We start from the raw sequence: 27,103 nt of genomic DNA, 5'->3' as shown, positions 1-27,103 counted from the left end.
TGATAACGTCACTCGTTCATCTGAGGCATACAGGGCCAGGCGACAGTCGGGTCGGGAGGACAAGGGCGAGCGTGTCGTGAGAGAGCGAGAGAGTAGAAGAGAAGAAAGTCAGGCTTCTGTCCCGTCGACCGCGTTACATTTGATCAGACAGTCGAGCCTCAGGGGAGCGGAGAGAAGAAGCGCGCAGTGATGATGACCCAGGTGGAGACCACGGTGCACTATGATAACGGCTACGAGTACGAGTACATGAACCAGGAGGATGAGTGGGACCGGGACATGCTCCTCGACCCCGCCTGGGAACAACAGCAGAGGAAAGTAAGTCAGACTAATACAAGTAATACAAATAAATTAAACTCAAGTTACTTTCACGCACTGTGATGGAAAGAAATGTGACATCTAACCACCGGTAGTTGTGTCGGACTGTCATTAGAAGCTATTTGAAGTAAAGAAAAAATACCATATTACACGTGTCCATTTAACGCTAGTACATTTCAATAAGACTGTTTGTACAGTATCGTAAAAGTTATTTTTGATCCATTGTCAAGCTAAAGTGAAAAGCTAAACTTCCGGTAAACACTTTCACGTTAAAACACCCTGGTGAACAGACCGGGTTTCTTTTTTATCGATACGTGGATTAAACGTAAAGCGTTTTTAACGTTGGTGCCTTCGTCCCTGAGACACAAACAAGACCAAATATGGGAAATAAAGAACGAAGCAACTTTAGTCTGTCACTACATTCAAACTTACAGCCGCGTGTTTTCACGGGCGGTTTTATTTTGGTAGGACATTAACTTAACTTCCGGTATGGTTCTGAATTTGGCGGCTTGACGGACGGATGCGGCGGGCCGCTGGGTACCAGCCGGCTAACAATAGCCTTCCGGCGGCTCTGCAGACCGCTGCCTCTCCACTGATACGCGCGGAATGCGAGCTGTCAACAGATGCTTTGAAACACACGATGACGCTCTCGGGATTAGAATGGACGCTGCGTCTAATTTTAACGTCGGGACCAAAAGGCATCGCAGTAATCCAGTGTCCTTGCTGCGGAATTCTTTTGTTTATAGAAACCAGGCAGAAATATTGTACCGGGAGGACCAGCTCAACCCAGTATAGGGCTCTTTTTCCCTTGCACATCGCCAGTTGGGTTTTTGATTCTTTAAAAGTTGGCCTGGGCCTTGAACTGTTGCCCCCATGCGCATAACCTTCATTCCTCCCACAAGGATGACAAAACGGGGTATTTTTGGTAACACCAGGCAGAAGTGGGACCCTGGTCTGCACGCACAGCTATTTTCACAGTGGTTATCTTCTCACTGATTGGTAATTTGAAGTTGACAAGCTGCTCATTGGAAAGCGGAGCAGCTGTTTAAGATCATCACAACTGATGGTTTCGGACAGCACCACCAAGATAGTTTCTGTTTTGATCACGTGGATCTGCTGTCGGCCCTTTTATTTTGCCAGTTAAGCTTTTGCTTGTTCTTTTCTCTCCTGCAGCCTTAAATCTATCATCCAGCACACGAGCCTTTCGCAGCAGCCTTTTCCCTTCAAACCCCATAAGCGGTAGCAGGTGACCTTTTATTAACCTACCGACTCCCGTCAGTGTACACTCGGAGGCTCTCTCCTTCCGACATGTTAAACATTTGCTCCCCGTGTATTTTCCATCCGTATGGACGGAGAGGCTGCCAGCCTCTGACCCAGCGAGGCCGCGAAGGCATCAGTCAGCTCAGTGGCGGGGTTGGTCCTTTCTGCATGTGATCCATGAATATTTTTACTCGTCAGTGGCGCTGGGGAAGGAGGCAGGACGTGCGGGAAAAGTGGGCATCACGGGTTGCCGCCTGCGGCAATTGGGAAAACCAGCAGGCCGCTTTTTTATTTTTATTTTTTTTGAACTAGCGGTGCAATGTCACAGGCACCCAAAGGGACTCACTCAGCGTTGAATGTGATGGCCTTTACTCTAAAGCCTGTAATATTCTTGCACGTCACCCGGAGAGGGGGGTGTGGGGGGGCTGTGGCTGGCTGCATGGGCATCACGTACACCCGAGCTGAGCACAGGAATGTGTAAGAATCCGGGTCGTAAAATAGTGCTAAAACATCTTCCTCAGTTTAGTTGTTGAATTCATATATCATCCATTGTGTCAACAGGTGTGCAAAGACATTCCTATTACAATTAAATGTTGATCATTCAAAATGGCTGAATGAGTATGAACTGTTAATAAATGTTTTAAAAATGTGCGTTATACTTTATCCATTTATTAGTTATTCGATAGTAGGAAAGCAAAAGAGCAAAATGCCAAGTCTATCATACCCTTATTCTCCATTATAGACCAGTTAAGATGTCAACGTCCTAGTTGATGATAGTATTTAAATGTTCTGGTCATTGTGGCAGGAGTCAACATATTTCACACCTCGACAGACCCATCGATTGGTCCTCAGCAGAGGAACCGGCGTGACCTGGAAGAACGGCGTGCGTGCTCTCCGATAGCGCTATCGCCTCGCAGCTGTAACCAGTCACAGTATAAGTGGCAGAACAGTGACAGAGAACGACTCGAGGAGCAAACTCCCCCCACATCCACGTGACATTTTCACTCATGGCGACACGTCGAGGAGTTCTGACGTCTTCCCTCCCCGTCTCTTATCGGCAGGGCGGTCTAAATTTACCGCCTTATATCGGTCGGTATGCGCACCGTGGTTGGCTTTCACCCGCGCCGCGTCGAACACCCCCGAACTCCGCGGCTCGCCATTGACAGACTTTTATAAAAATAGGAGCAGAAAGACAATGAGCCTGTCTTAAGTTGATTTACAGTATTTGGGTACCCGATGTGGAGTACGTTTAATCTGAGGGTTGTCTGCCTTGGAAACACAGGAAGAATAGAATCCAATGGGTCACTGGGGGTTAATCTGAAAATGTAGCAGGTGTCAAACAGGTCAACGTTGATGTGGCACATAGTCTTGTTAGTGACACACAGATTGTTTAGGCCTGTGGAGATAAATACCCAGCTTGCAGCGTAATCCATATATAATGGAGGTTTTAAGTGAAACTAAAGTCCAGTTTTAGAGCGGTGCTATATGCATTCCTACGCGGTATTAAGTTTTTTCCAGCGAAGCGTCAGAAATGTTCATGTGCAAAGTGCGGCCCGTTCATATGATGGTATTTGACCAAATCCCCTTTTAATTGACCTGCGTCTCCCTTTCCCATTAGACATTCACCGCCTGGTGCAACTCCCACCTGAGGAAAGCTGGGACTCAAATTGAGAATATCGAGGAGGACCTCAGAAATGGACTGAAACTCATGCTGCTTCTGGAAGTTATCTCAGGTTAGACCACACAGGATTATGTTTCTTTACGTGTTCGTTGTTTATTCCACCAGGAAAATCATGTGCACATTTTGATGTCTATTTTTCTTATAACAGAATACAGAAATAAGGCTACTTGCATATCTGACTCTGTTACATAATGTTCTGTTTGCAGGAGAGAGGTTACCCAAGCCAGACAGAGGGAAAATGCGATTTCATAAGATTGCAAATGTCAACAAAGCGTTAGAATTCATCACAAGCAAAGGAGTGAAACTCGTCTCCATCGGAGCTGAAGGTATCAAACGCCTCCCTTTATGTGCGGACATACTGCAGGGACTTAATACATAGATTAATGCTATTAACAATCGCTTTGGTGCCCGCTGATGGAAGAATCTGTTTGCCTTTCAGAGATCGTGGACGGTAATGTAAAGATGACTCTTGGGATGATCTGGACTATCATCCTCCGCTTTGCCATCCAGGACATCTCTGTGGAGGGTGAGATAATGAAATCCAACTGATCCCAAATCGATTTAATTCTCTGTAGATCTTCACTGACTGTCCAAATATCAAAAAACTCTTATCACTAAAACGTGACCGACTTAATTACCGAATGAATTTCCTCCTTAGAAACATCTGCCAAGGAAGGTCTTCTCTTGTGGTGTCAGAGAAAGACTGCTCCCTACAGGAACGTCAACGTCCAAAACTTCCACATCAGGTAAGGGTTCAACGCTGGGCAATTCTTTGTGATTGATGGATAAGATTCAAACAGACATCGAGAGACAATTATTATAAGCACTGGTTCCTTCCGAGAATGATAAAATAAAAACATGCAAATAACTAAACTCTGTATAACATCATTGCATTTATTTATTATTTTAAATGCAAGCACTGCATTCGATTATCCTTTGGGTTAAGTTAGCATGTTAGCTCGCGGCGCCTGTGGCTCCGATGCAGAGCGGTTCCAACCCCCGGCCCATCTAGTCGCGGTGGCCTTGGGCACGATACTGAACCTCAAATCGCTCCCAAAGGCCGAGCCACCAGCGTGTGCTCGACTGTTTAGATCCTGATCAGCTGGAGGCCCCTTGCATGCACCAGTGTATGTACGTGTGTGTGTGTGTGTGTGTGTGAATGGGTGAACGTTTACTGGTTTGGGTCCAGTCCGTCTGCTATTTGAACTGACATGCTGGTTCTCTCTGCGTTCTGGCTTGTGAAGCTGGAAGGACGGCCTGGCCTTCTGCGCCCTGATCCACAGACACCGACCCGACCTCCTCGACTACTCTAAGCTCAACAAGGTGTCGTGTGGTTCCACGTGTAACCAGGATGCCGTGTTTCAGCCCCACAGACTAACACCACGGATTTCCACACAATTAACACCTCCCTCACGGTGTGAACCGATTAAAAGAAAATCTTTCAGGAAAATGTCACATTGTATGTGGTTATTTTTGATTCACTGAGAAAAACTAGTCTTTATCAAGCACTGGAGGCTTTTTTGATTTTTTTTTTTGGATAAGCTAAAAACATGCGTCGTGCCGCAGGCAGCAGCTGCGTGCAGCAACGTAATGTTTGTTGTAGATACACAGTGTGTACTTTGGCTAATGGATACAATGCTTCTCAAGTTATGCATTTCTTTTTAATAGCGTAATGTAGCGTCACATTTAGCGTCACATCATGCTTCATTGTTCCATTGTTAAAGCAGTTCAACAATAGCACAATTAGTGAGCTTTGCCCCAGTGTTTTAACCCGCTGTGCCCATTGGGACGTCGGATTTAGTGGTGAAACAGCGATTGATATGCAAGCCGAGGGACGGCTGCCTTAAAATAAATGCACAGTTGGACTTCTCTCATCGTGTGTGTGTGTGCCACCAGAACATTTCCAGGCCAAGCGAGTGCACCGCTCAGTTAAGTGTTCTGGGTTGAAAGGACGCCCGGGACTCTCAGTGTTTGAGTATAAACAGGCGACGGCCTCAGTGAGCTGTGCTGCATATTTGCAGAGCTACCGAGCCCAGCTGACAGCCCTTCAGCGTTAGTCACGCAACGATCACGCAACCTTGCCCTTCTGGAGCCGCCTCAGACAGGAAGGCCGTCTGTGGGACTATTCGAGGCGTCTCTCTTCCATCGCCAAGTCCGTTTTGGTTTAGAACCGCAAGTTGGGGTGAACAAACGACAACAGAGAGGTTTTACTGTCATTTCAATTGTCGATGTGTGATAGCATATCGTGTACGGGGAGGGGAACACCATGGCTGACTACAGAGAGTGACATTTCCATTTGTTTTGGAAACAGAAGCGCCCTCTTTTCAGCACACCACTCACTGGCCCGGCTTGTTGAGTTTGACCCTGAATAGTCACAGAAACATGAGCCTAGTCCCCGCAGAGCTCAGGATTAAATGCACCTCTGCTATTGTCCATGATGTCACGTCGTGTTCCCCAGTTATAATCTGCCGGTCCTCCGTGAAAGGCCGGACGATGTCCATAAGATGAACATTCTGATATTTACCAGCCGCATCTTAAGTACGGATGGTGTTGATTTTCATTCAAGGGCAGATATGAGCGCTGAGGCACATGAACAATCCACCATATCTATTTCGCCCCGCTGCTCCCCCCCCCCCCCCTCCCGTCCCCCACTCTTTAAATCTCTTTGACATACATACTCACACACTTGGTCACAGGTCGCCTTTTAGTGCTGCTAATGCTGCCGGGAGACGGTTGCATTGTGCGGCAGGCAGCTGTTGGCTGGCTCCAGGTGAGCGGGTTTGTAAAGCTGCCAGTGCCGCGGCAGCTCTGGCGTCGGGCACACGGAGGCATTATGGACTTCTCTTCATTCATCCTCCCCAAAGCATCCCATCATCCATTTACCAACCCCCATCCATCCATCCATCCATCCATGTGCCCTGCTCCGAATCTGTGAGCAGCTGGCCCTGTCGTGTAGTGTGTGGCCGCCCTCACAGGGACAATGGCAGCAGCAGCAGGGTAGCATGAACCTTTTACCCCGTTGCACTCTCGCTGACTGCCCCGTCGGCAGGGGCGAGCTCGCCGTCAGCTGTCTGCAAAATGCACCACCGTCACTCTGTCAGAGTCACTTGTGTGTACATATCAAGGAGTATACTTTCGATTGTATAGTTGTTTGAGTCAATTCTAAACAGAAGGTTAGAAGCAAATGCTGGATATGGATTCATAAATGTGAAGCTTTGCTTGAGTGAAAAATAATCAATAATTGAAATAAAAGCTCAGCATGTGCATGTCATGGTTTTGAGAGGATTTGGTTTTGGGGCAATGATCATTAAAAAGTTTAGTTCCTGATTAACATCCAGCTCATGTGAATACTGGAAAACTAAAGCAAGTACTATTTTATCAATGTGCATGAGGTATTCAGGGAGTAGGATGTGTCGCATGTAGCATGGAGGGCAGCGTGGAGACATTTTAAGACCAGTATTGCTGCTCAGTGACGTAGAATGGTGTTTTGTTTAGGATGATCCTCTGGGGAACCTGAACCTGGCTTTCGACATAGCCGAGAAACACCTGGATATTCCCAAAATGCTGGATGCAGAAGGTAACGTCATTCAGATTGACAATGTTAGCTCTCTTATATACAGACTTTAAACATGTGTGCATGGACCTCGCTGTGTGCGTATGGGGATATCTTGTGTCTGTTTGAGGCCTGATTTAGTTTCAGTCTTAAAAACACACTTGAAGTCGACTTTGATTTTTTTCCTCTGTCTTGATGCCACAGATATCATCAACACCCCCAAGCCCGATGAAAGAGCCATCATGACCTACGTGTCCTGCTTTTACCATTGTTTTGCCGGAGCTGAGCAGGTGGTTTTAAGCTATAGCATTACTAATATGTATTTTTAGATGAGTTTGCTAACCTTAACCGTTTGCAAGTTGAGATTCAAGATGCTTGTTGTCAATCAGGTCAGATGCAACAATCTATTGGCGGTTTGGTTTCAGACATCTCATTTTTAAAGAACAAATCCATTGCGAGGGTAATGTCATTAGATAAGTGTAAAGGATGAATGGGAGCATGGCCGGCTGAGTTTCTTTGCCGATGTAATTACTTTGTTCTGGCGCCCTGCGCTCTTAGGCAGAGACGGCCGCCAACAGGATCTGCAAGGTGCTCGGTGTGAACCAGGAGAACGAGAAAATGATGGAGGAGTACGAGAGACTGGCCAGCGAGGTAGAGCAAAGTTTGTAATTGAAGGATGATGACACGTCTTGAAATGAAATCGTATTTGAAAGAATATGAAACGCGCGCAGTATATTACACAAAAGTTTGTCTTGAATCTAGTTCAAAGTTAAAGTGCAGATTTTAATTTAATGTTAAAACATCTCTTATGTATCCCATTGATGAGCTGAGACCCATCTGCTAAAAATAATCAATTATTCATGACAGTCTTCCTGGAACGCTGCTATCTTAACATAGCGCAGTTAATCATGTCATACTGAGCTTTTACCTCAATTTCACTGTTGTTGTATAAAATATTTAAGTTATGTTATATATACTGGGCTATATTTCTATTATAAAGTCTAATGTTTATAGTCCTTTTTTTTGTTGTCCTTGCTTATGTATGTGGAGAACAAAGCCAAATTCCAACCGAGCTGATTTTCTCGCCTCTCCTCTCACTCCCATGTCGTCCACGTGGTCCCAAGCTGCTGGAGTGGATCCGCCGCACCACCCCCTGGCTGGAGAACCGGACTCCGGAGAAGACCATGTCGGAGATGCAGCGCAAGCTGGAGGACTTCCGGGACTACAGGCGTCAGCATAAGCCCCCCAAAGTGCAGGAGAAGTGCCAGCTGGAAATCAACTTCAACACCCTTCAGACCAAGTTGCGCATCAGCAATCGCCCTGCGTTCATGCCCTCCGAGGGGAAGATGGTATCTGTAAGGGACATCTCCGAATTCCTCTTCTCCTTCTTGTCATTCAACAGCCACGGATGTCGCCATTTTCGCAACCACTGTCTTCATGTCTGTCGTGGTGTGTACAGGACGTAGCCAGTGCATGGCAGGGGCTGGAGCAGGCAGAGAAAGGCTTCGAGGAGTGGCTGCTTACGGAGATCCGCCGCTTGGAGAGGCTGGACCACCTGGCGGAAAAGTTTCGCCAAAAAGCCACCAATCACGAGACCTGGGCCAGCGGTCAGTAGCAGTCGTGCTTTGGCCCCTTGTACCTTACCGCAGGCTTCCTTTCATTACATTGCATGTCTTTTAGCCGACGCTTTTATCCAAAGCGACTTGCAATAAGTGCATTTCAACCATAGGGATACAATCTCAGAAGAACCAGAAACAAAGTGCAATTTCCTCAAATAAGCCAATTTACAATTTGCTATAGATGAGTGGCGTTACAAGTACAATTTCAGTGCTCCACTTTGTTAGTCTTTTAGTCGAGGTAGAGTCTGAAGAGGTGTGTCTTTAGTTTGCGGCAGAAGATGTGAAGGCTCTCTGCGGTCCTGGTGTCTTCAGAGGGCTCGTTCCACCATTTCGGAGCAACCTTTCGTCTGCTTTATCGGCCTGCTTTGAAAGTGTTGCTTTAGTGAGATTTATTTAGACCTGTTCTCAATGAGGCTCGACCAAAGGTTTTAGAATCTGCCTGTAGGGGTTCATTCTCCCCATGGGCACTGACCGAACAAGGCCCGTGTTTCAGACCTGACCCACTAGCCTCCTTGTTGTTCGCCCTCTCTCACCTCCCTTCCCTCTCTCTCTCTTTGCGTGTGTAATGCTCAGGCAAAGAGCTGATCCTCTCCCAGAAGGACTATGAAAGCGCCACCCTCACAGAAATCAGAGCACTGCTTCGAAAACACGAGGCCTTCGAGAGTGACCTGGCAGCGCACCAGGACCGAGTGGAGCAGATCGCCGCCATCGCACAGGAACTCAAGTACGCGCTCAACAAAGCAGACAATTTGTTCACAGTAAAATAAGATGATGCCACCCTCCTCTTTCTTTTAAATATTACTTCAATAGCGTCTCTGGCATTCGACCCTTTGTGTCCTACAAGGGCACCTGTCTGGATATAGAGTTGAATGATGAACAAAAGACACAACAACACTGCAATCACAAATAAATGTGAGAGGTCATTAAACATATATTTTCTGTTCGTATTTGAGACAGCAGCTGAAGGAGAAAAAGGGAAATGCTTTGCGGGAACAATTTTAAACATTAACTCGCTGTCTTAGATGTGATTTTGAACCACTTTGGAAAAAAAGATAGGAACTTAAACCCTCCTTTCCTGAGTTGAGGAACATGTTCCTCTCTTAGTGGAAGGGTGCACTTCACGGTCATGCTGACTTTCCCAATCAGCAGTCAATGAAGAACACCTGTCCGTCGTTACCTTCTCAGTCGGCGATCGACCGCCGAGTACTTCCTGTTTCGCATTTAATTGGTTCTCTGACGCCAGAAGATGCCATTTTGCCTCTCAAGCAAGATGGCTACTTGTGTTCTTCCACGGTATGTGATAGTTAAATTACTATATTTACGTGTTGATCTTTTATTCCTGGCATGTTTATCTTACTGTGGTTTTTGACCTTGCTGTTTTCTTTTACAGTCAGTTGCTCTTCGTTGCACTGTGCTGCTGGAATGTCCTTTGCTTTCCTGCTAAAGAAGGTAAACAATTGAGATTTAAAAAAAATGTTCTCACACCATTTTTACCATTTTGTTTTTACCCCTTAGGGCCATGGCTCCAGCCTAACGAGGAGGTCCGTCCTCATCGCTCGTCCCGAGCCGCTCGTGCACCGGTTTCCAGGTTGCATCACCCTGTTGTAGCCTACGTAGTGCGCTATTGTCCTGGAGCCTATCCAACAACTTCCAGCCTTCCTCTGGACATGTCCAGTGAGGCTCCATGGCGTGCGCCTCCTGTTTGGGATCCTGTGGAAGAGTCTGCGGCCACGTTCAGAAGATCTCAGCCCAGGCCGAACGTCGCACCTCCACACTTCTTTCAAGCAGGCGAGCTTGACCGCTATGTAGCAAACTCTGAGCCCGGCACAACCGAGGGGCTGATCTTTCTTGCACCGCCACCTCCTTCGTACCCTGGGATGTCTGGTCTGTACGCGTCGGAGCCCGGGATTGGAGAGTGGGAAACGGAAGATCGAATGCCCCCGCCTCCCTATGCCTCGGCGCCGCTGGGGGTTGAGGTTTCTGCAGCTTCGAGCACGTTCACCGCATCTCCAGTTCCACTAGAGCCGCCACCAGGGGGACGGGGGCAGCACTACCTCTTCTAGACCGGTCCGCTGCCTTCTGGCACTCACGCTCCGACCGACTTTGAGAACAAAAACACACTGATGAATCCCGTTCTGAGAGCTCTCACTTTGCAGATTGGCATAAAGGCAACTCTAGTAGTCTCTGCAGTTCACTCAAATATGTATGTAAGGTGCGCGCAAGATTGCTTTTGTGGATTTTGAATAAAACTCTAAATAACCTTGTGTGTTCTACTTTGTTTTCTATGTGGCTCAGATACACCGAGGGGCAAGATTCGTAAAAGGACGTTAGGCAAACTGCTCATATGTCAGTGTCTATTCCAGAATTAAACCGACTTTTCCAGGGTCGAGACTTTAAGCTATTTGTTCAGGGGGGAATGTTTGTATTCTAGAGGTAACATGAACGCAACTACATTCAATATTACATTGGAATTGGCCTACCGGTCATACAAAGTCTGACTTTGTGTGCCCATTAAAAGTGAACCAGTAGGTATTTCTAAACGCCTGTAAAGTGCTTCTCTTTCACAACTGAAGCAGGTTGTCTGTGCTTTGTCTTTCCAGTGAGCTGGACTACCACGACGTGGCTGCTGTGAACGAACGGTGTCAGAGCATCTGTGACCTGTGGGATAAGCTGGGAACCCTGACTCAGAAGAGGAGAGAGTCCCTGGAGGTGAGGGCAGTCATTCAAGTCCTTCACATCTGCTCTACAGGTTCTCACCAGAAGTTACGTTTTTTTGTTTCCTTTTTTTGGGGGCGTATTTTAGATTAGGCGAGTCTCCAGAAGAGTGTGCTCATGTTCTACAGCAGAAAAGAATGAAGTTGTATACAAAACCAGCTCATTTAAAATGTCAGTGTAAGCATATGTAGGTGTCCGTAAATGACATCTGAACCGCGATGACAAATTGATGAGGAGCGATAACTGGATCCCCTCTAAACTCCCTGACCCAGATGGCTGGAGGAGAAATAGATGCAAGAGTGCTGTCCAGGAGACGATTGGCTAAGAGCCCGCTGGCCGCTTCCTCTGGTCCATGCTGGTCCATTTCAGACCTGTAAATGTGTGTGGGCCCTGGGAAAGAGCCAAGGATTAAGTCTGAATGACAGGGACAGAGTTCTGTTGTCCGTTCGGCTCCCACTCTCTCCGCCCCCCCCCCCCCTCCTCACCTTTCCCGTCCGCTGGCTGAAGAGGGGAGGGATTGTGTCAGGAACAGCAGAGTTATAGGTTAACAATGCCGTACCCACGTCATGCTCCCTGAGATCAGTCATCAAAACAGGCCAGGGGATGTTTGTACGTAAAATATGAAGTCGATGACTCCTCCTTCAGGTCAGTGCAGGGCGTAATGTTAAGCTATTGGTTGGACATTTTGGGGTTTTCGATATGTAAAAATCAGACCTGGGACGTCTTGTAATCCTCTCAGCGCACCGACAAGCTGCTGGAGACCATTGATCAGCTGTTCGTGGAGTTCGCCAAGAGGTCCGCCCCTTTCAACAACTGGATGGAGGGCGCCATGGAGGACCTGCAGGACATGTTCATTGTGCATACGATTGAAGAAGTCCAGGTAGTCTTTTCAGCTGCACTGTAGGCTCTGACATTTACTGCTTTTCTACTTTTAATTTCACAGTATAATTCCAAATGTTGAAACCTCCACACAATTTCCCTTTGGTTCACGTTTGGTCGTGTAATGATGTTGCTATACCTGTCACGCCATATCGCTTTGGACACATTTTTAATTTGAATAAGAAATCCAGGACTTCCCTTTTGCCCACCGCAGAGTCTAATGGCGGCTCACGAGCAGTTCAAAGCCACTCTTCCCGAGGCGGATGCTGAGAGACAGGCCATCTTAGGAATTCACAATGAGGTGCTGAAGATTTCCCAGAGTTACGGGGTCAAGGCCAACATTATCAACCCATACAGCACCCTCTCAACCGAAGAGCTTCTGAACAAATGGGAAAAGGTAGCGACGGCTTTAAAACTCTCATGGCCATGAATGAAGTCATTTTTCAGATAGTGTTCCTCTTTCATATTTAATGCTTCTTTACGGAAGGACACCCTGAGTGCTGCTTTAATGTTTTCATCACAGAGTTGAAGGATTCAGCCACCGATTCAGATTGAACCTAAAGCATAATACTAGTATGATTCAGTTGAATGTAAATGCGATCCAGAGCCTTTCTGTGTGTTCTCTAGGTGAAGAAGCTAGTTCCTCAGAGGGATGGTGCCCTCCAGGAGGAGATGGCAAGTCAGCATGCCCACGAAAGGCTGAGACGACAGTTTGCTGCACAGGCTAATCTCATTGGACCCTGGATACAAACCAGGATGGAGGTTAGACATCAGACTTCATGAGCAATTTTGACATCTTCATCTAATCAAAGAGACATGGAATGGAGGATGATCGTACTTAAATGCATTGTACATTATAGGGAGGTGCAATGGTGGTTGCTGCCTTGATAATGACGATAATTCAATATGCCAAAGTATGATAATCCACTTTAAATATCCCTTGATCAAATCCTATAGCTCCTGGTAGAGTTTGCTCTTCGCCACAGGTAAAGTACTTTCTGCTGAATTTGCAGTGACGAACCATCTGATCCGTTGACTCGTATCGCATGAGCCCAGCTGGTACAAAAATGAAGTTGACCTTGTTGGGTGTGCTATCCTGACAGGAAATTGGGCACTGCTCCCTGGAGATAGGAGGCACCCTGGAGGACCAGATGACACAGCTGAAGCAATGTGAGCACGTCATTGTTGCTTACAAGCCCAACATCGACAAGTTGGAGGGAGACCACCAGCTAATCCAAGAGTCCCTGGTGTTCGACAACAAACACACCAACTACACCATGGAGGTACGGCAGATCATGGCAGACATGATCACTGCATGGATGTGCAGTATACTCACACACATCCATAGATTCTGCATCTCGGTCAGTTGTTTTTGGGCTGCCTAGATCAGAAAACATGTGATTCAACAAGGTGTTCAGATCCGACTCTCCACTCTGTATGTTACAGTAAGGCTCCTTCAAATATATAGCATATTTTTTAAATGAAATATGTGTGTATTTAGATGGAAAGCGAGAGAAAATTAGAGTATGTTAACATGCTCTTTTAGACAACTAGCATTCAAGTATTACTCTGAAAAAGTAATGTTTCTCCTGTTTTTGTTTTTAAAAACAAAAATGTAGTTTTTCCCCACATTCTCAGTACCCTCAAGGTGCGTCCTCTGTTAACACGACTGCTCTTGTCACCACATCAAAAGCATATCCGCGTCGGGTGGGAGCTGCTCCTCACGACCATCGCACGGACCATCAACGAGATCGAGACCCAGATCCTGACCCGGGATGCCAAAGGCATCAGCCAGCAGCAGATGAAGGAGTTCAGATCCTCTTTCAACCACTTTGACAGGGTACTGACTCATTCAGCCCATCTTTTTTTTTTTTTTTTTGAGGCAATTTCAGAGACTGATCTGAAGCAATCAGAGCGATTCTGGAAGCGGAGCAGTGGGTAGCTCTATGTTTAGAGATGCCCTGTAGTTTTCATTCAAGTTACATCGGTAATGTAGGAATATCTCACCCAGCCAGAGATTAACAGCAGGGATGATACACCTGCCAAATACAAACTTCAAATAATATTGCCGTGTGCTGATGTCACCGATAAGAAACTTATCAGTCTGTGAATGCAATTACTATGTTCTAGTGTGCACGTTACAATGACTTCTTTGCCAAGTTTTTAAGCTCTCAGGGATCAGTAATCTTGAAATGTTCAAGATGTCTTATCACGACAGATAAAAACATTAAGGGTCTTAAAGTTGAAAAACTTTCTATTTATTTTATCACTGTTTATCTGCTTGTCGGGTGGAAATGTTTTTTAGGATGGAGTCTGTCATGTTTTCTAGTATATTGAAAAGCTTGTTCTACTTTAGGATGCATTTGGTCCTTTTAATCACTCACCTCACTCTACTTCCCTCCTTTCTGTTCTGTGATCCTTCAAAATGTGCTTCTGACTGTAGAAGAAAAATGGAGCAATGGAGACCGATGACTTCCGAGCCTGCCTCATCTCTATGGGTTATGACTTGGTATGTGTTTCAAATGGGAATGGGAGTTTTCTCATTAGTGCCGTACACATGCATACTACAAAGTGCTCATACTCCATCTATGTGGTTGTCAGGGGGAGGTGGAGTTTGCCCGTATAATGATCCTGGTGGACCCCAATGGTACTGGGAACGTCTCCTTCCAGTCTTTCATTGATTTTATGACTAGAGAGACTGCTGACACGGACACCGCCGATCAGGTTGTGGCGTCCTTCCGGATCCTCGCAACTGACAAGGTACGTGTATGTGTGTGTTCCTGTGTTTGTGGTAGCGCGGCATGATGGTGTCCAGGCAGCACTAATTTACTCTTTTCCAGTCCGTAGTTTTCAATGGCATGTTGATTTCTGATCTCTGGTTTTGTACATGATCTTTTAATGGAAAGGGGGCAGTGGTATTAGCATGAATGTTTGGGGAAACATGTCCAAAGCGTTTTTTTTTTCTCCCACAGCCCTACATATTGGTGGAGGAGCTGAGGAGAGAACTTCCTCCCGAACAAGCGGAGTACTGCATCATGAGGATGCCGCCTTACTCCGGCCATGGAGCACCACCAGGGGCGCTGGACTACACGGCCTTCTCCACCGCTCTCTATGGAGAGAGTGACCTTTAACCGACAAGAAACACCCCCTGTGTACCTAACCACACCCTCCATCTCTTGATGAATTCTAAAGAATATCAAATATAAATCTGTTTAGTTTAATGTTTGTGACCGCACCAGATTATTTGATTTCTGACATTGGACAATTGTCTTGGTTCTCTTCTTCTGCCCATTTTGAATTAGAAATGTCCCCTAAACAAATTGAAACTGTTTAAAAAACAGTTTAAAAACAATTTAAAACACAAGAGAAACAATGCCTTCTGTGATGAAGAAAAACCTAGAAGAGAAATTGACTCCAATAGAATAGACACTAAGTAGTGAGCCAACAGAATCATGGTATTGCTTTATTTTCAGTTGAAGACCTGTTTTATCTAGAAGCGGCTCTTCACAGTGCCTCCTTTTTGGGAAAACATGCATCTGAATAAGGATTTTGAGATGCTTTAAATACAATTAGAAAGAAGCGGTTTTGAACCTGCTGCCACGCAACAAGAAGCAGTGTAGAAAATGGTATTTCCTAAAGTCTAAATATAAATATACAATAACAAGCCACAGAGAGAAAGAATTGCCACATGATTGATAGTGATGTTTACTATTGCTAAGTGGTTTAAAGGCAGATAACACATACAATTAAATGTGCAGTATTTGAGTATATTGTTTTTCCATTAAAAAATGTTTTAGGCAAACAAACTTGTTAATGCTGACATGCCTAAGAAAATACACATAAGGCAATAAAGATCAAATGAAGCAGCAGCATATTTTCCCATCTTTTTGCTGTATTCCTGTGCTGAAGTTGGTTTCCCTTGACCCATTTAAAACCTTTTTTTTTTTCAATCATACATGATTTGTCCACTGTTTTAAATAAATTCTCTTTAACAAACTATACTATCCTACTCAAATGGAGTATTTAACAATTCAGTAGTCTGAATTTTTACAAAATATGCTTGTTATATACTAATGTATAACACTATTTACTCATGCAAATGATTCTGATAAATACAATTGACTGATACTGATTAAAAAACATAATAAATCAAATGTTTTGTGTGATGGCTTTTACATGCATTGGCAGTTTGTAAATTATGCAAGAGTACTAAAATACTTCAGATTGGAGCAATACCCATTAAAAGAAAGGTATGCTTAAATAAATCAGTTCTTGTACATTCTCCTCTGCACTTTGTCGCCATAGTGATTGGGAGACTGATGCTGCAAAATCTGTATTTACAGCTGTGGTTGAAGTTTAACTTGGTAAAGTAGAGGGAAAGTGATGTCTGCAATGACAGCTTCTGACATTTCAATTATTCAACATGATTTACTTTCTACTCATAGAGCATTGCCTTTTGGTCTTCGTGGGCATCATGAATATTCAATATTTTTAGGAGATCTATTTTTGTTCTCCAAAGAGATACAAAGGGGACTGGTGTGTAATTTTGTACAAATTATTTGGAAAACTGAGACTGTTTGAACATTTCAGAAGGATTATGGTAAAGATTAGCTAAATATAGAACTGAGTGTTTTTTAAAAAAGGGTATAAATGTAAAGACTAAGGAGGGTTCGGAGCAGGGGTTCCCAACCACCGGGCCGTGGACCGGTAGCGTCCCCGTCGGCCGGTTATTTTAATCCACACCTCCAAGGCCGGTCTGCGAAATATTGTCTAACATGAAAACCATCTATGAGGCAAAAAAGGTTGGAGAACCCTTGTTTAGAGTAATAGATCACCACTTGAGTATTTGCATTATATACTTTAAACCTGCACTCCAATTTGGAAACCATTATTGAGCAATTTACTCCACTATATTGTCATATGAAACTATGAATGAGTCACATCTCAAAACAATTTTTTTAATTTACTAAAACATTATATGTCTATAGGTTAAGTTACCAAGAGCTGTATAATGTATTTGGAATTAGCTGCAACGTTAGTATCCGCCAAATGACTGGCATCAATTATATTTCAAAAATGTTCTGGAATGAACCATTCTGCAAAGTACTTGTACTTGTGGTTCTTTGAGTATATTTTGATGCATTACTTTGAAGCTTTTATAATATTTTATAACCGTGGAATCGAAAAATAAATTGAAGTTCTTAAGACATAAGATTTTAATTTGCAACAACTTCTTCTTTCATTTTGGTGCATTTGCAAATAACAGGAAACTTGAAAGCACTTTAGACTCATAGACTCACAAAACCTCCAAAATTGAGCATTCGTTTTCCCCACATGACCAAAAAAAAAACATGGAGTCCTTGGGTCCCGGATTTGAAAAGCAGACTCCGCCCTCACATCAACAGCGGCACACCTTGTCGCCCCTGTTCCTCCAGTCCTCTTCTCTCACCCCGAGTGCCAGCAATGCTGCTCAAGTGTGCCTAGTGTAACGTGGCTAGTTTGATTCTAACAATGGCCGACACGGGAGAGGGCGATGACGAATTCCACTTTCTACGAACAGTGAGTCAGCCATTTGTCAAATTAACTCAAATGTAATGTCAGCAGCTTGTTTGAGAGGATGGTGTTGGGTATCCAAGCTTAACTAACTAACCAGTCCAGCTCCAGGAGGGTCAACAATTATCCAAACTACTGTAGCTCCTTGGAAGGGCGCCTGTGAATCCTTTAAACCTGGTTAGGTTGAGATTCTAAACGCTATTCTTCTAAAGTGTAACCAGATGAACTGATTTTGATGAATTATTTGAATCCCCTCATGTGTAATATTGTCATCTTTTCGTGAGATATTCTAGTATAAACATGCCTTTCTTTAGTTATTCATCTAAATTAAGCATTGTCATACACAGCGGGGCCCTCATATAAAAGTTCTTCACTTCATGGTGTTTGTTTTATTAAAATGTTGTAAAAGTAACATAATAATATATAAAGGTTGCATTAATAACAATCAGATTTAATTAAGTATGCTCTATTTTAGTGCAAGTCTCCCAGCAGTGTTTTTGTTTCTATCTCCATTAGTTTGTTTAGTTGGATCACTGACTGAGTGAAGAAAGACGACAAATTGCTTTTTTTTTTTTCGCCCCCACTACAAGATGCTATCGATGCGACCCAGTTGTAAGTCGTCCCCTCGCAGCTTGGTATCTTTAAACCCTGATAGGGGCACGTCACAGGGAGAGTGTGGATGACATACTCACACAGGTAGTGATACAGGCATTGAAGCAGATGAGCAACTCAACCACAGTAATGATGCAAACGTTGAGACATTTTGGAGAATTAAGCTACGATACAAAATTGTGTTATGGATCTGTTTCTCATCTCTCTCACATCATCATTATAGATCTGTGTCATTACAACTGATGTTGTGTTTGCCCTGAAAAATTGTTCCGCAGAGGCAGGAAGCCATCCAGATCCTGACAATTATCAATTTAACTATCACGATGAGAGCAGAAACAAAGTGATTCAATTAATGGCCTTTTTTGAAATTGTACATTTGTGCTTTAGTACCTGAAGGTGCATGTTTTATGTCATAAAGTGCTTTTTATGATGTAAGGTGGTCCTCATCTGAGGCAAGGTGTTCTGTCTCCTCTTTCGTGCATCACTGTGAAATATACAAATAGCAAAAAATAGACCAGCCTCATTTTCCAAGAAAGCTTGCAGTCAAATAAAATTTTTTTGTTTGTTTCAGCTCGGACATTTGTATTAAGTCTTAAGTAGCATAGTTTGTTTTCCAGATGTTCCCTGTAGTAGATTTGAGTCGTTTAGCCCTCCGAATGCCCCACAGTGCCTCAGAAGTGTGTTTGACTGATAGCAGAGAACTGCTGATATGAAGAGTGGAAGGAAGAGTGAATCAGAGGTCAGACAGCGCAGTATCTTCCTAACATGGAGCTATGCAGCCTTTATAGAGAGGTGTTGGTAGACCTTTTAGACTAGTCGTCTGCTCTCCTTCTCTGCAGTTCTTTAAATAGACGTGGAATACCTTATACCTTTGACGTAGTGCATTGGGCATTTAGATAAGATACATTTTAGGGGAGAGAGATCCACTGTTATGCATTTAAGGTTGGGCTCTACCATGTTTTGCAGATGTACTCTAAGGGAAACTATTCATCTTTTTACACACAATACATTTCTGCGTTATTTAATTTATTGATAAAATATTAGGTTGGTTTAGAGCATGGCTAAAGGGTTATTCATGCTGGCACTAACAGATGTGTCAGGGCACCATGAAGACGCTTTGAACTCCCCTAAATCACTTTCTCCATTTAGTTGTGAGTCGTTGTGTCCCTACAACCTACATTTAGGAGGTAGAGCAGCGCTTAGATTTATTTTCCAGGATGGTCAATAATTGAAAAATTGACAAAATTGTTGTAATACATTTGGCAGAAATTCTATAATAGCACTTTTAAAATGTCTGTTAATCTGTTACTCTTATGCTTGTTCTTACTGATGGCATCGCTGTGTGTGTGTTTTTGTCAGGGAGATGAGGTCGTTTTGCAGAGTACCTTCACCTCCCTGGAGGAACATGTGAAAATCTGTCTTGGAGCCGAAGGATTTGGCAGCAGACTCTGCAGGCTTGAGCCCACTTCTAACTGCAAGGTAAGGAGCTGTACCTCAATGAACCTCTTTCGTTGTTTCTCCATTACTGGAACACTTCATCTCCCTTAAAATATTAATGTTAAAAGAGAGCAAACATTCTGAAAATATTTCTGTAATTGTCTCCTAGCATATCACATGTAATATTCAACATTTAACTTAATAATTGAATAGTTAAATACTTAATTATTTATTCAGCATCTTTTTATTATGTATTTGTCTAATTTTGGGTGCCAGACTTTGCCACTACATTACATTATATTACATTACATGCCATTTAGCTGACACGTTTATCCAAAGCGAATTACAATAAGTGCATTCAACCATAGGGATAGAAACTTAGAAGAGCAAGAAACAAAAAAGTGTAATTTCCACTATAATCCAGTTTGCCCGGTTGCCAATTTGCTGTGGTCTCTATAATTGCTAACTGCATTGTTGAAGGGTAGATGGAGTAGACAGATATGAAAATGACTCCTGCTCTTCGCCTTTTCATTTATCCCAGAATGTGCCACCAGACTTGTCCGTGTGCGGCTTCGTCATGGCCCAGTGTCTGTCTGTTCGGGCCCTGCAGGAGATGCTTGCCCAGAGTGAGCACCTGGCTGCAGAGGTGAGAGTCTTCTCGTCTCCCCTCAATTAGCAATGGAATTCATATTGTAATTCATGGTATGAATTGGATTTCATGAATCGAATTAATTGGAATTTTGACATTTGCCACATTCACATTCTGTGGAGCCACGAGGTTATAACAATCTTATTGGACGAACGAGGCGATATCAAAGAATGGTTGGAACAGGTGGTGTTGAGCATAGAAATAAAAGAGAGAGAAGTAGAAAAAAAAATTAACTTTTAAATCAACATACCCGTTTTATTTGTACTGTGGTTATTGCAACTTTTGTAGCAGATTAACTTCCTTAAAACCTAAAAGGATTTACGGCACGTTCGGCAATTTTCTTTAACCAGTGTAGCATTGAAGTAACACGTAATTGCCATTTTATTTTGTTCTAGTCAAATGAACATTAAAAACAAATACACGTCTGTTCTATTATATTGCTATACGTGTTTATATAAAGTAAGCAAACAATTTCAATGACACATTTTCTGATGATTGTTACTTTAATATTCTCATACAAATATATATTTATCAATTAATTCACTAAGTCTTTGTTTCTATTTATTTATTTTTCAGTTTATTCAATGGTCACACTAGTGTTGGCATGTTTACTCATCCTCTTAAATTCAATTCATTCAACTTGAGTCCCAGGGGGAAGCTGGAGGAAGCCATCGCACCCTTCTGTATGGCCAGGCCGTATTGTTCCTGCACTCGCACAGTGGCATGGTGAGTCATCTTGATTACGACACAACTGCAAATCACAAAGGGTGTGTCTGACTTATTGCAGTTCAATTCCATTTAATAAAAAGTACTTCTCACATATCTGTTGTTTACATCCCTCCCAGTATCTCAGCTGCTTGTCCTCATCTCACGCGTCTACAGACAAGCTGGCATTTGATGTCGGCCTGCAAGAGGACAAAGCAGGTATTTGTTGTTTTTAAACCAATAAACTCCAATCTAAAATATTTAGATGTCATTATTCTTGAGACTTGGTTTCATTTTTGAGCACACTAAATATCACGCAGAACCCTAAAAACATTCCTAAGTGTGCATTCGGTGTTGGTGGCTCAGGTGAGGCTTGTTGGTGGACGGTCCACCCAGCGTCCAGACAGAGGTCAGAAGGGGAGAAAGTCCGTGTTGGGGATGACCTCATACTGGTCAATGTTTCCTCGGAGCGATATCTGGTGAGTCAGTAAAGAAGATAACGTCTTTTACGGTTTGATGATGTACTGATCTGATGTGTGACTAAACAGCCTGAGTTTTGGGTGCCGTTGCGTTCTGACTAGTGGGCGATCTGTGTTCCCTCCACCATCTGATGAAATGAGCATACTCGTCTATAATAACTGCTGTTACAGAGAGGAACAATCCGAAGTTGTATTCCTTCTTGATGTGCCCATTTCTTATTCCTTCCCAGCACCTGTCCTTCGGCACTGCACTGGACATGAAGAGCTTGAGTGAAAGCCTGATTGTTAATGCCGCCTTCCAGCAGACCCTCTGGAGTGTTGCTCCCATCTGCTCTGGAAGTGGAGTTGCTCAAGGCAAGTTTTTTTTCCCCTTCTTTGTCTTCAAGCGTATTGGAACCCCCACTCTCGTTTCCCCAAGGAATGTAATCCTATTGATAGTTGTATCCAAGAAACAGGATTGTCCAAAGAGGTATTCTCGCCACATGTAATGTTCATTGTAATGTCCCAATCAGGTTGCAAATGTTTAAATGCAGATTTTGTTTGTTTGCAGTGTAAGAGCTGCACCTACAATCCATATGAAGCATACCCTCTGCTATTTGAGTTGTATTGGTTACCCATTCTTTAAACATGCAGTAAAATGTCCTTTTCGGTGTATATTCTTTCCGGTTGTACTTATTGTAGGATACCTGAGGGGAGACGACACATTGCGGCTGCTCCACAGCCACAGCGATGCATGTCTGACTATTCCGTCCACACAGCAGGGGGAGGAACTGCAGAGGTGCGTTCAATAGGCCGGTCACCTGTCACGGCAGCTGGAGAAAACGCCCTTCACACCTGCGCGCATGTTGTTTTTATTCGATTTTTATTTTAGGATAATGCATTACGAGACCGGATCAGTTTCCAGCCATGCCCGCTCCCTCTGGAGGCTGGAGATCCTTCGTGTTGTGTAAGTAGACAGCGATCAGCGATGATCCGCCCACTTACGTTTTGGCAGTTTTGAATATGTGAAGCTCTATCTGGTCCATAAGTCTCATTAGCGGGGAAAAGAAAATGATGTGGTTGTCATGCTACGCTGCACACACTGCTGCTGGTCATTACCACAGCCGACAGGCAACTTTCCGCTTCTGCTGTTTCAGCCCACAAAGGTTGGAACCATATTTAATATCACTTGCCCAGAATGAAATTGGGGTTGCATGTATCCTGCTCGCTCCCCACCAGTTTCAAATAAAATAGGAAGAACTAAATGTAAAAAGCCTCACAAGGAAAGTTCAGTCGGCCTCCAAAGGAAAACAGAAACATCTCCTGCTCCTGATGTTCCTCAGTTGGAGTGGCAGACATGCATCCTGGGGGCAGCCTTTCCGCCTGTGCCATGTGACCACCGGGAGGTACCTGGGACTCACAGAGGAGAAGGGCCTGTATCTGGTCGACCGAGACAAGGCCGATGTCGACACAACCTCCTTCTGCTTTCGATCATCAAAGGTCAGGAGAAATATCCTGGCTTTAGTTAAAGCTGCAGTTATTGATCCATACTCAAAAGTATTCTATAAAGGACTATAAGGTGATTCATGTTGACACACTCTGTGATTCACTCAATAAAAGATTTTCACCCACAGGAGAAGCTTGACTCTTGCACAAAGACTCATGTTGACGGCATGGGGGTCCCAGAGATCAAATACGGAGACTCCATCTGTTATGTTCAGCATGTAGAGTCCGGGCTCTGGCTCACCTACCAAGCTGTTGATGCCCAATCTACACTCATGGGATGGGCTCAGCGAAAGGTAAACTCTCACATTCAACTTAGGCTGGATTAAAAGTTAGAAACGCATGAAGATTAGCAAATACATAAGTGTGAATAAGTGCACAATTACAGTTGAATACATCAAGGGGCTAAAGGAAGGGCTTTCTAATGGTGTCGTTTTAGGCCATTTTGCACAGCGAGGGTCACATGGACGACGGGCTTTCGCTGTCTCGTTGTCAGAGGGAAGAGTCTCACACTGCCAGACTGATCCGGAGTGCCACTCTACTCTTCACTTGCTTCATTAGGTACTGGAGGTCGTGTCTACGTTCTGGTTATCCCGTGACTCTCCTCGCTGTAGCTTTCATCTTAGTCTTGTAGTATAAGTACTCTATTTTTATTATCCATTTTTAGGAAATTGGATTGTTTGATACAGGAAGGAAACCTCCCATCTGTCAGCCCGCCGATGGAGATAGTGGCATGTAGTCTGAAGGATCTAATACACTACTTTCTGCCTCTGGAGGGGTTGAGCCATGAAGCTAAACAGAACAACATGACAGCACTAAAGAATCGGCAAAACATGTTTCAGGAAGAGGTAAATCTATGTGGGAATTATTCAAATTGACACAAACACGTGACATGTTGGTCAATCATCCATACATTCACCCTCTTTTCTTCCCAGGGAGTGATAGATTTGGTCCTAGATTGTATTGACCGTCTACACCAATATAGTAGTGGCTCTCATTTTGCTGCTCACAATGACACACAACAAGAGTGGGTGCGCATCCTCAACAATTTCTATGAGCTCCTGGGTGAGAATCAACGCACATCTTATCAGTATAGATGGCTCAATACAGCTTCTTTTTTTACGTCTAACACACATATACACATTACATCAAAAGGATCCAAGAGGGGCCAAAACATGGTTTAAATTGAGCCATTTTGCATGAAATACATGGGTTGTGTTGCTGCAAAGTCATGTAAATCCTGAACTCTTCAAATTAAATCTTTTCCCTCCTCAGCTGCGCTGATCCGGGGAAACCGTCGGAGCTGTGCACATTTCTCAGCTTCTCTGGACTGGCTGATTAGCAGGCTGGACCGTCTAGAGGCCTCTTGTGGTCTGTTTAATTTTTGTGCAATTCATCATCAATCCATCATTTTAAATAGTCGTACGTAAAAATAGATTTGGTGCAATATAGTTTGAGTGACATCAGTGCCATTATGTAGTGAAATACAAGGTATATTCTGTTGTGTGCTGTACGTTGGTCTCTGAGAATATTGGTAATATTGGGGTTTTATCCTGTGGTAATGAGCATTGCATCCCTGTACAGGAGTCCTAGAGGTTCTCCACTGTGTCCTAGTGGAAAGTCCTGAAGCTCTCAATGTCATCAAAGAAGGACACATTCTTTCTATCATCTCTTTTCTAGACAAGCACGGATGCAACCACAAGGTGACGCTTGGCAGAGAGGGGGGGGGGGGGCAGAAGTAATTTCCATGCTTTACCTATAATGAAAATAGCTTTTTTTCTTCATTTGTTCAGTTCATTTCTCATGGAAAGCACATATTATTATCAATTACCGTGAATGAGCCAGAAATGTAGCCGGGAGGCCGGTTCTCGCCTGGTATCACTGCAGGCCGCTACGGCACTTTCCTAATTTGTCATCAAGTTTGTGCGTTAATCAAACGCTTTGCTGGATGAAGGGCTGACGGGTTGTGTTCCAGGTGCTGGAGGTGCTGTGCTCGCTCTGCGTGTGTCACGGTGTAGCTGTGCGATCCAATCAGAACCTCATCTGTGACAACCTGCTGCCAGACAGAGACTTACTGCTCCAAACACGTCTGGCTAATCAGGTCACGAGGTACGACTTGTAATGTTTTTAGCTTTTCTAAATACATCTAACTCCTTTGTGTCTTTGAAACATTTCCCTGCATTTGAAATAGTCTCCAAGCAGCGCAGTGCCAGTGCACAGACTAACGGGAAGTGATGAACTGCTATGATATCCAGCTTCAAAAACAGAACGCAGTCACTGAGGTTTTTAGTTAGAATTGGTCTGCATGTGTCAGTCACTAGTCGCAAAAATCATACACAGAAAAGTCACATAAAAGATGGAAACTGCTCGTTGACCCCCGGGGAAGTAAAAACAACTTTGGTAGTTACGTTAGTAGAGGTGACCCTGAAAAGTTGAAAATTGCCTGATTCTGTTGCTATAAACAAGCTAAAAAAATAGTCACATGTCAGCTGTAGATGTCTCACGGCACATCCGCAGTTATGTCCACAGCCTCCATGCAAGACATACTTGAGATGTCCCCCCTGTGCAGAAGGTCAGATTTTCTCAGATGAACTCGAGTTGATTGAAGGACCTACTTGTGTCCTTCAGTCGAGTCTCTTTAATTTGCACCGCCATTTCTTTTTTTTTTGGAGTAGATCCTATCAATGATGTCCAAGCATAACAGATGGTTTCGTTTCAGCCTCTTCCAATGAGATTGTGTAAAAGTTGTTTGCTGCCTGTGGGGTTTATGGTTGACAGATTTAATCTTTTTGTGGTACTTTTTCATCAGATTCCATCCCTGAATATTTTAGCCGGCTTTGCCAGTCTGATCTTGTAGACAGTTTCCATTTCCCTTTTCCTTTGACCTTATTTTATTATTTTCTAGATTTGTTTTTTACTCTGTCTGCCCTTTCTCCTGTAGCAGCTGCCTTCTTTTATCATGCTTTCTCTCTATCAGCAGCCCATTTTGTTCCTCGGGCCCTGTAGCTTATTTTGTTTCTTCCCACCTGCTCAGTCAATTCCCCTGCTCTCACTCCCTTCTCCAGCCATTTCTCATTCTATCTATTCCACTCCTTGTTCAACTAACCCAAATGACTCATTAGTTCAGCTGTTTTCCTTTGTCCCGTTAATTTATTTTCTCTTTTCCATCTTCTCTTCCTCGTCCACCACATTAAGTCAGTTATATTCTTTGTGTCTTTGTCCATTCTACGGATCCCTTTCTCTCCAATCTCTTAAAGCACTTTAACCCGGTCACACATTTCTTACCTTGTCCTTCCCCCATCCTCTCAATGGCCCTCATCCCTTTCCTAACGTCTCCACTGTCATGAACACTCTGTCAAGTGCCAGGTTAGTGTCAATGTAGGAACTAAAATTTATTTTCTCAAGGCCGGACTGATATCCAACAACATGTTGATGATTTTATCTGAGACAGAACTCCCTTTTTTGTGGTACTTGTGGCTTCTAACTTGTCTCAGGTAATATAGTTTCTACATTGCGAGAGCCTGGTTCTATATTTGCTCATTCATTTACAGCCTGACAGCAATGCAGTGTGCTGCATCACATCGCTGTATCATTCTGAAGAACTATCAATGGTTTTGAAGTAAATGTTCTAAAATACACTGAAATCAAAACAATATACAGCAAAATCTTTTTTGTGCCCTTGTTTCTCTGCACACCACAGCATGAGACCAAACATCTTTTTGGCTCTGGGAGAAGAATCAGCCCAGCATCGTAGGTGGTACTATGAGCTGGTTGTAGACCATGTCGACTCCTTCCTCACATCCGAGCCCACCCACCTGCGCGTCGGCTGGGCTCGCTCCGAGGGCTACCTGCCCCGGCCCACCGGAGGGGAAGGCTGGGGGGGGAACGGAGTGGGAGACGACCTCTGCTCGTATGGCTTTGATGGGCTTCACCTCTGGTCGGGTGAGGATGAGATCAAACAAGGGATACAAATGTCAAACTACAGCATGAGCAAAACTTAAAGAGCTTAAAGAGATGGGCGCTTAAAATGAAGCATTTCAGACAGAGGGTGCAGACATTATCAGATAAATATTATTTTCTTTTATATTAAATATTGTTTTTAAATGCAACAATCAATTAATAGAATAGAAATATTCTGCGGCACTTAAATACTGTTACGTTTTT

At 43.9% G+C, this 27,103-nt stretch overlaps 3 protein-coding genes across 7 annotated transcripts in view; all 3 read left to right on the top strand.

Moving 5' to 3' along the window:
- The first annotated feature begins 9 nt into the window (after positions 1-9).
- On the top strand, positions 10-16,176 carry actn2b (actinin, alpha 2b). Its single transcript, XM_040179277.2, has 21 exons — positions 10-315; positions 3,194-3,308; positions 3,463-3,582; positions 3,696-3,782; positions 3,915-4,002; positions 4,501-4,579; positions 6,752-6,833; positions 7,014-7,099; positions 7,368-7,460; positions 7,934-8,164; positions 8,269-8,416; positions 9,002-9,152; positions 11,029-11,137; positions 11,883-12,023; positions 12,237-12,419; positions 12,650-12,784; positions 13,126-13,305; positions 13,716-13,862; positions 14,466-14,531; positions 14,624-14,782; positions 14,995-16,176. Exons 1-21 carry the CDS (start codon positions 190-192, stop codon positions 15,151-15,153), a joined length of 2,685 nt encoding a protein of 894 aa, XP_040035211.2. The 5' UTR covers positions 10-189; the 3' UTR covers positions 15,154-16,176.
- On the top strand, positions 9,193-10,689 carry LOC120820979 (uncharacterized). The gene is made up of 3 exons (XM_040179279.2): positions 9,193-9,721; positions 9,819-9,877; positions 9,944-10,689. The coding sequence occupies exons 1-3, from the start codon at positions 9,675-9,677 to the stop codon at positions 10,489-10,491; spliced, it is 654 nt and encodes a 217-aa protein (XP_040035213.2). The 5' UTR covers positions 9,193-9,674; the 3' UTR covers positions 10,492-10,689.
- A 144-nt stretch (positions 16,177-16,320) lies between the features above and the next one.
- Positions 16,321-27,103, top strand: part of ryr2b (ryanodine receptor 2b (cardiac)) — a 48,713-nt gene continuing 37,930 nt past the window's right edge. For 4 of the 5 annotated variants that reach the window (XM_078104406.1, XM_078104405.1, XM_078104407.1 and 1 more), the window contains exons 1-18: positions 16,321-17,581; positions 19,547-19,666; positions 20,166-20,270; positions 20,919-20,999; positions 21,119-21,197; positions 21,345-21,457; positions 21,688-21,811; positions 22,139-22,235; positions 22,329-22,403; positions 22,780-22,936; positions 23,071-23,235; positions 23,379-23,500; positions 23,607-23,787; positions 23,875-24,004; positions 24,215-24,310; positions 24,524-24,642; positions 24,915-25,048; positions 26,640-26,881. In XM_078104406.1, coding sequence (XP_077960532.1) covers positions 17,534-17,581; positions 19,547-19,666; positions 20,166-20,270; positions 20,919-20,999; positions 21,119-21,197; positions 21,345-21,457; positions 21,688-21,811; positions 22,139-22,235; positions 22,329-22,403; positions 22,780-22,936; positions 23,071-23,235; positions 23,379-23,500; positions 23,607-23,787; positions 23,875-24,004; positions 24,215-24,310; positions 24,524-24,642; positions 24,915-25,048; positions 26,640-26,881 — 2,188 coding nt within the window. In that variant the 5' untranslated portion in view covers positions 16,321-17,533. The remainder of the gene's footprint in view (positions 17,582-19,546; positions 19,667-20,165; positions 20,271-20,918; positions 21,000-21,118; positions 21,198-21,344; positions 21,458-21,687; positions 21,812-22,138; positions 22,236-22,328; positions 22,404-22,779; positions 22,937-23,070; positions 23,236-23,378; positions 23,501-23,606; positions 23,788-23,874; positions 24,005-24,214; positions 24,311-24,523; positions 24,643-24,914; positions 25,049-26,639; positions 26,882-27,103) is intronic. The other variant, XM_040178992.2, reaches the window with a different exon arrangement.

Source organism: Gasterosteus aculeatus, chromosome 6, assembly GCF_964276395.1.
Source record: "Gasterosteus aculeatus chromosome 6, fGasAcu3.hap1.1, whole genome shotgun sequence".
NCBI classification, from domain to species: Eukaryota; Metazoa; Chordata; class Actinopteri; order Perciformes; family Gasterosteidae; genus Gasterosteus; species Gasterosteus aculeatus.
This window is presented reverse-complemented; position numbering and strand designations above follow the sequence as displayed.

Excerpts from the sequence above, each read along its gene's own strand:
- actn2b (XM_040179277.2), top strand. The coding sequence starts at position 190 with ATGATGACCCAGGTGGAGACCACGGTGCACTATGATAACGGCTACGAG. Across the intron at positions 3,583-3,695 it reads CGTCTCCATCGGAGCTGAAG|AGATCGTGGACGGTAATGTA; the intron begins GTATCAAACGCC and ends TTTGCCTTTCAG. Across the intron at positions 8,417-9,001 it reads TCACGAGACCTGGGCCAGCG|GCAAAGAGCTGATCCTCTCC; the intron begins GTCAGTAGCAGT and ends TGTAATGCTCAG.
- LOC120820979 (XM_040179279.2), top strand. The coding sequence starts at position 9,675 with ATGCCATTTTGCCTCTCAAGCAAGATGGCTACTTGTGTTCTTCCACG. Across the intron at positions 9,722-9,818 it reads GCTACTTGTGTTCTTCCACG|TCAGTTGCTCTTCGTTGCAC; the intron begins GTATGTGATAGT and ends TTTCTTTTACAG. Across the intron at positions 9,878-9,943 it reads TTGCTTTCCTGCTAAAGAAG|GGCCATGGCTCCAGCCTAAC; the intron begins GTAAACAATTGA and ends TTTACCCCTTAG.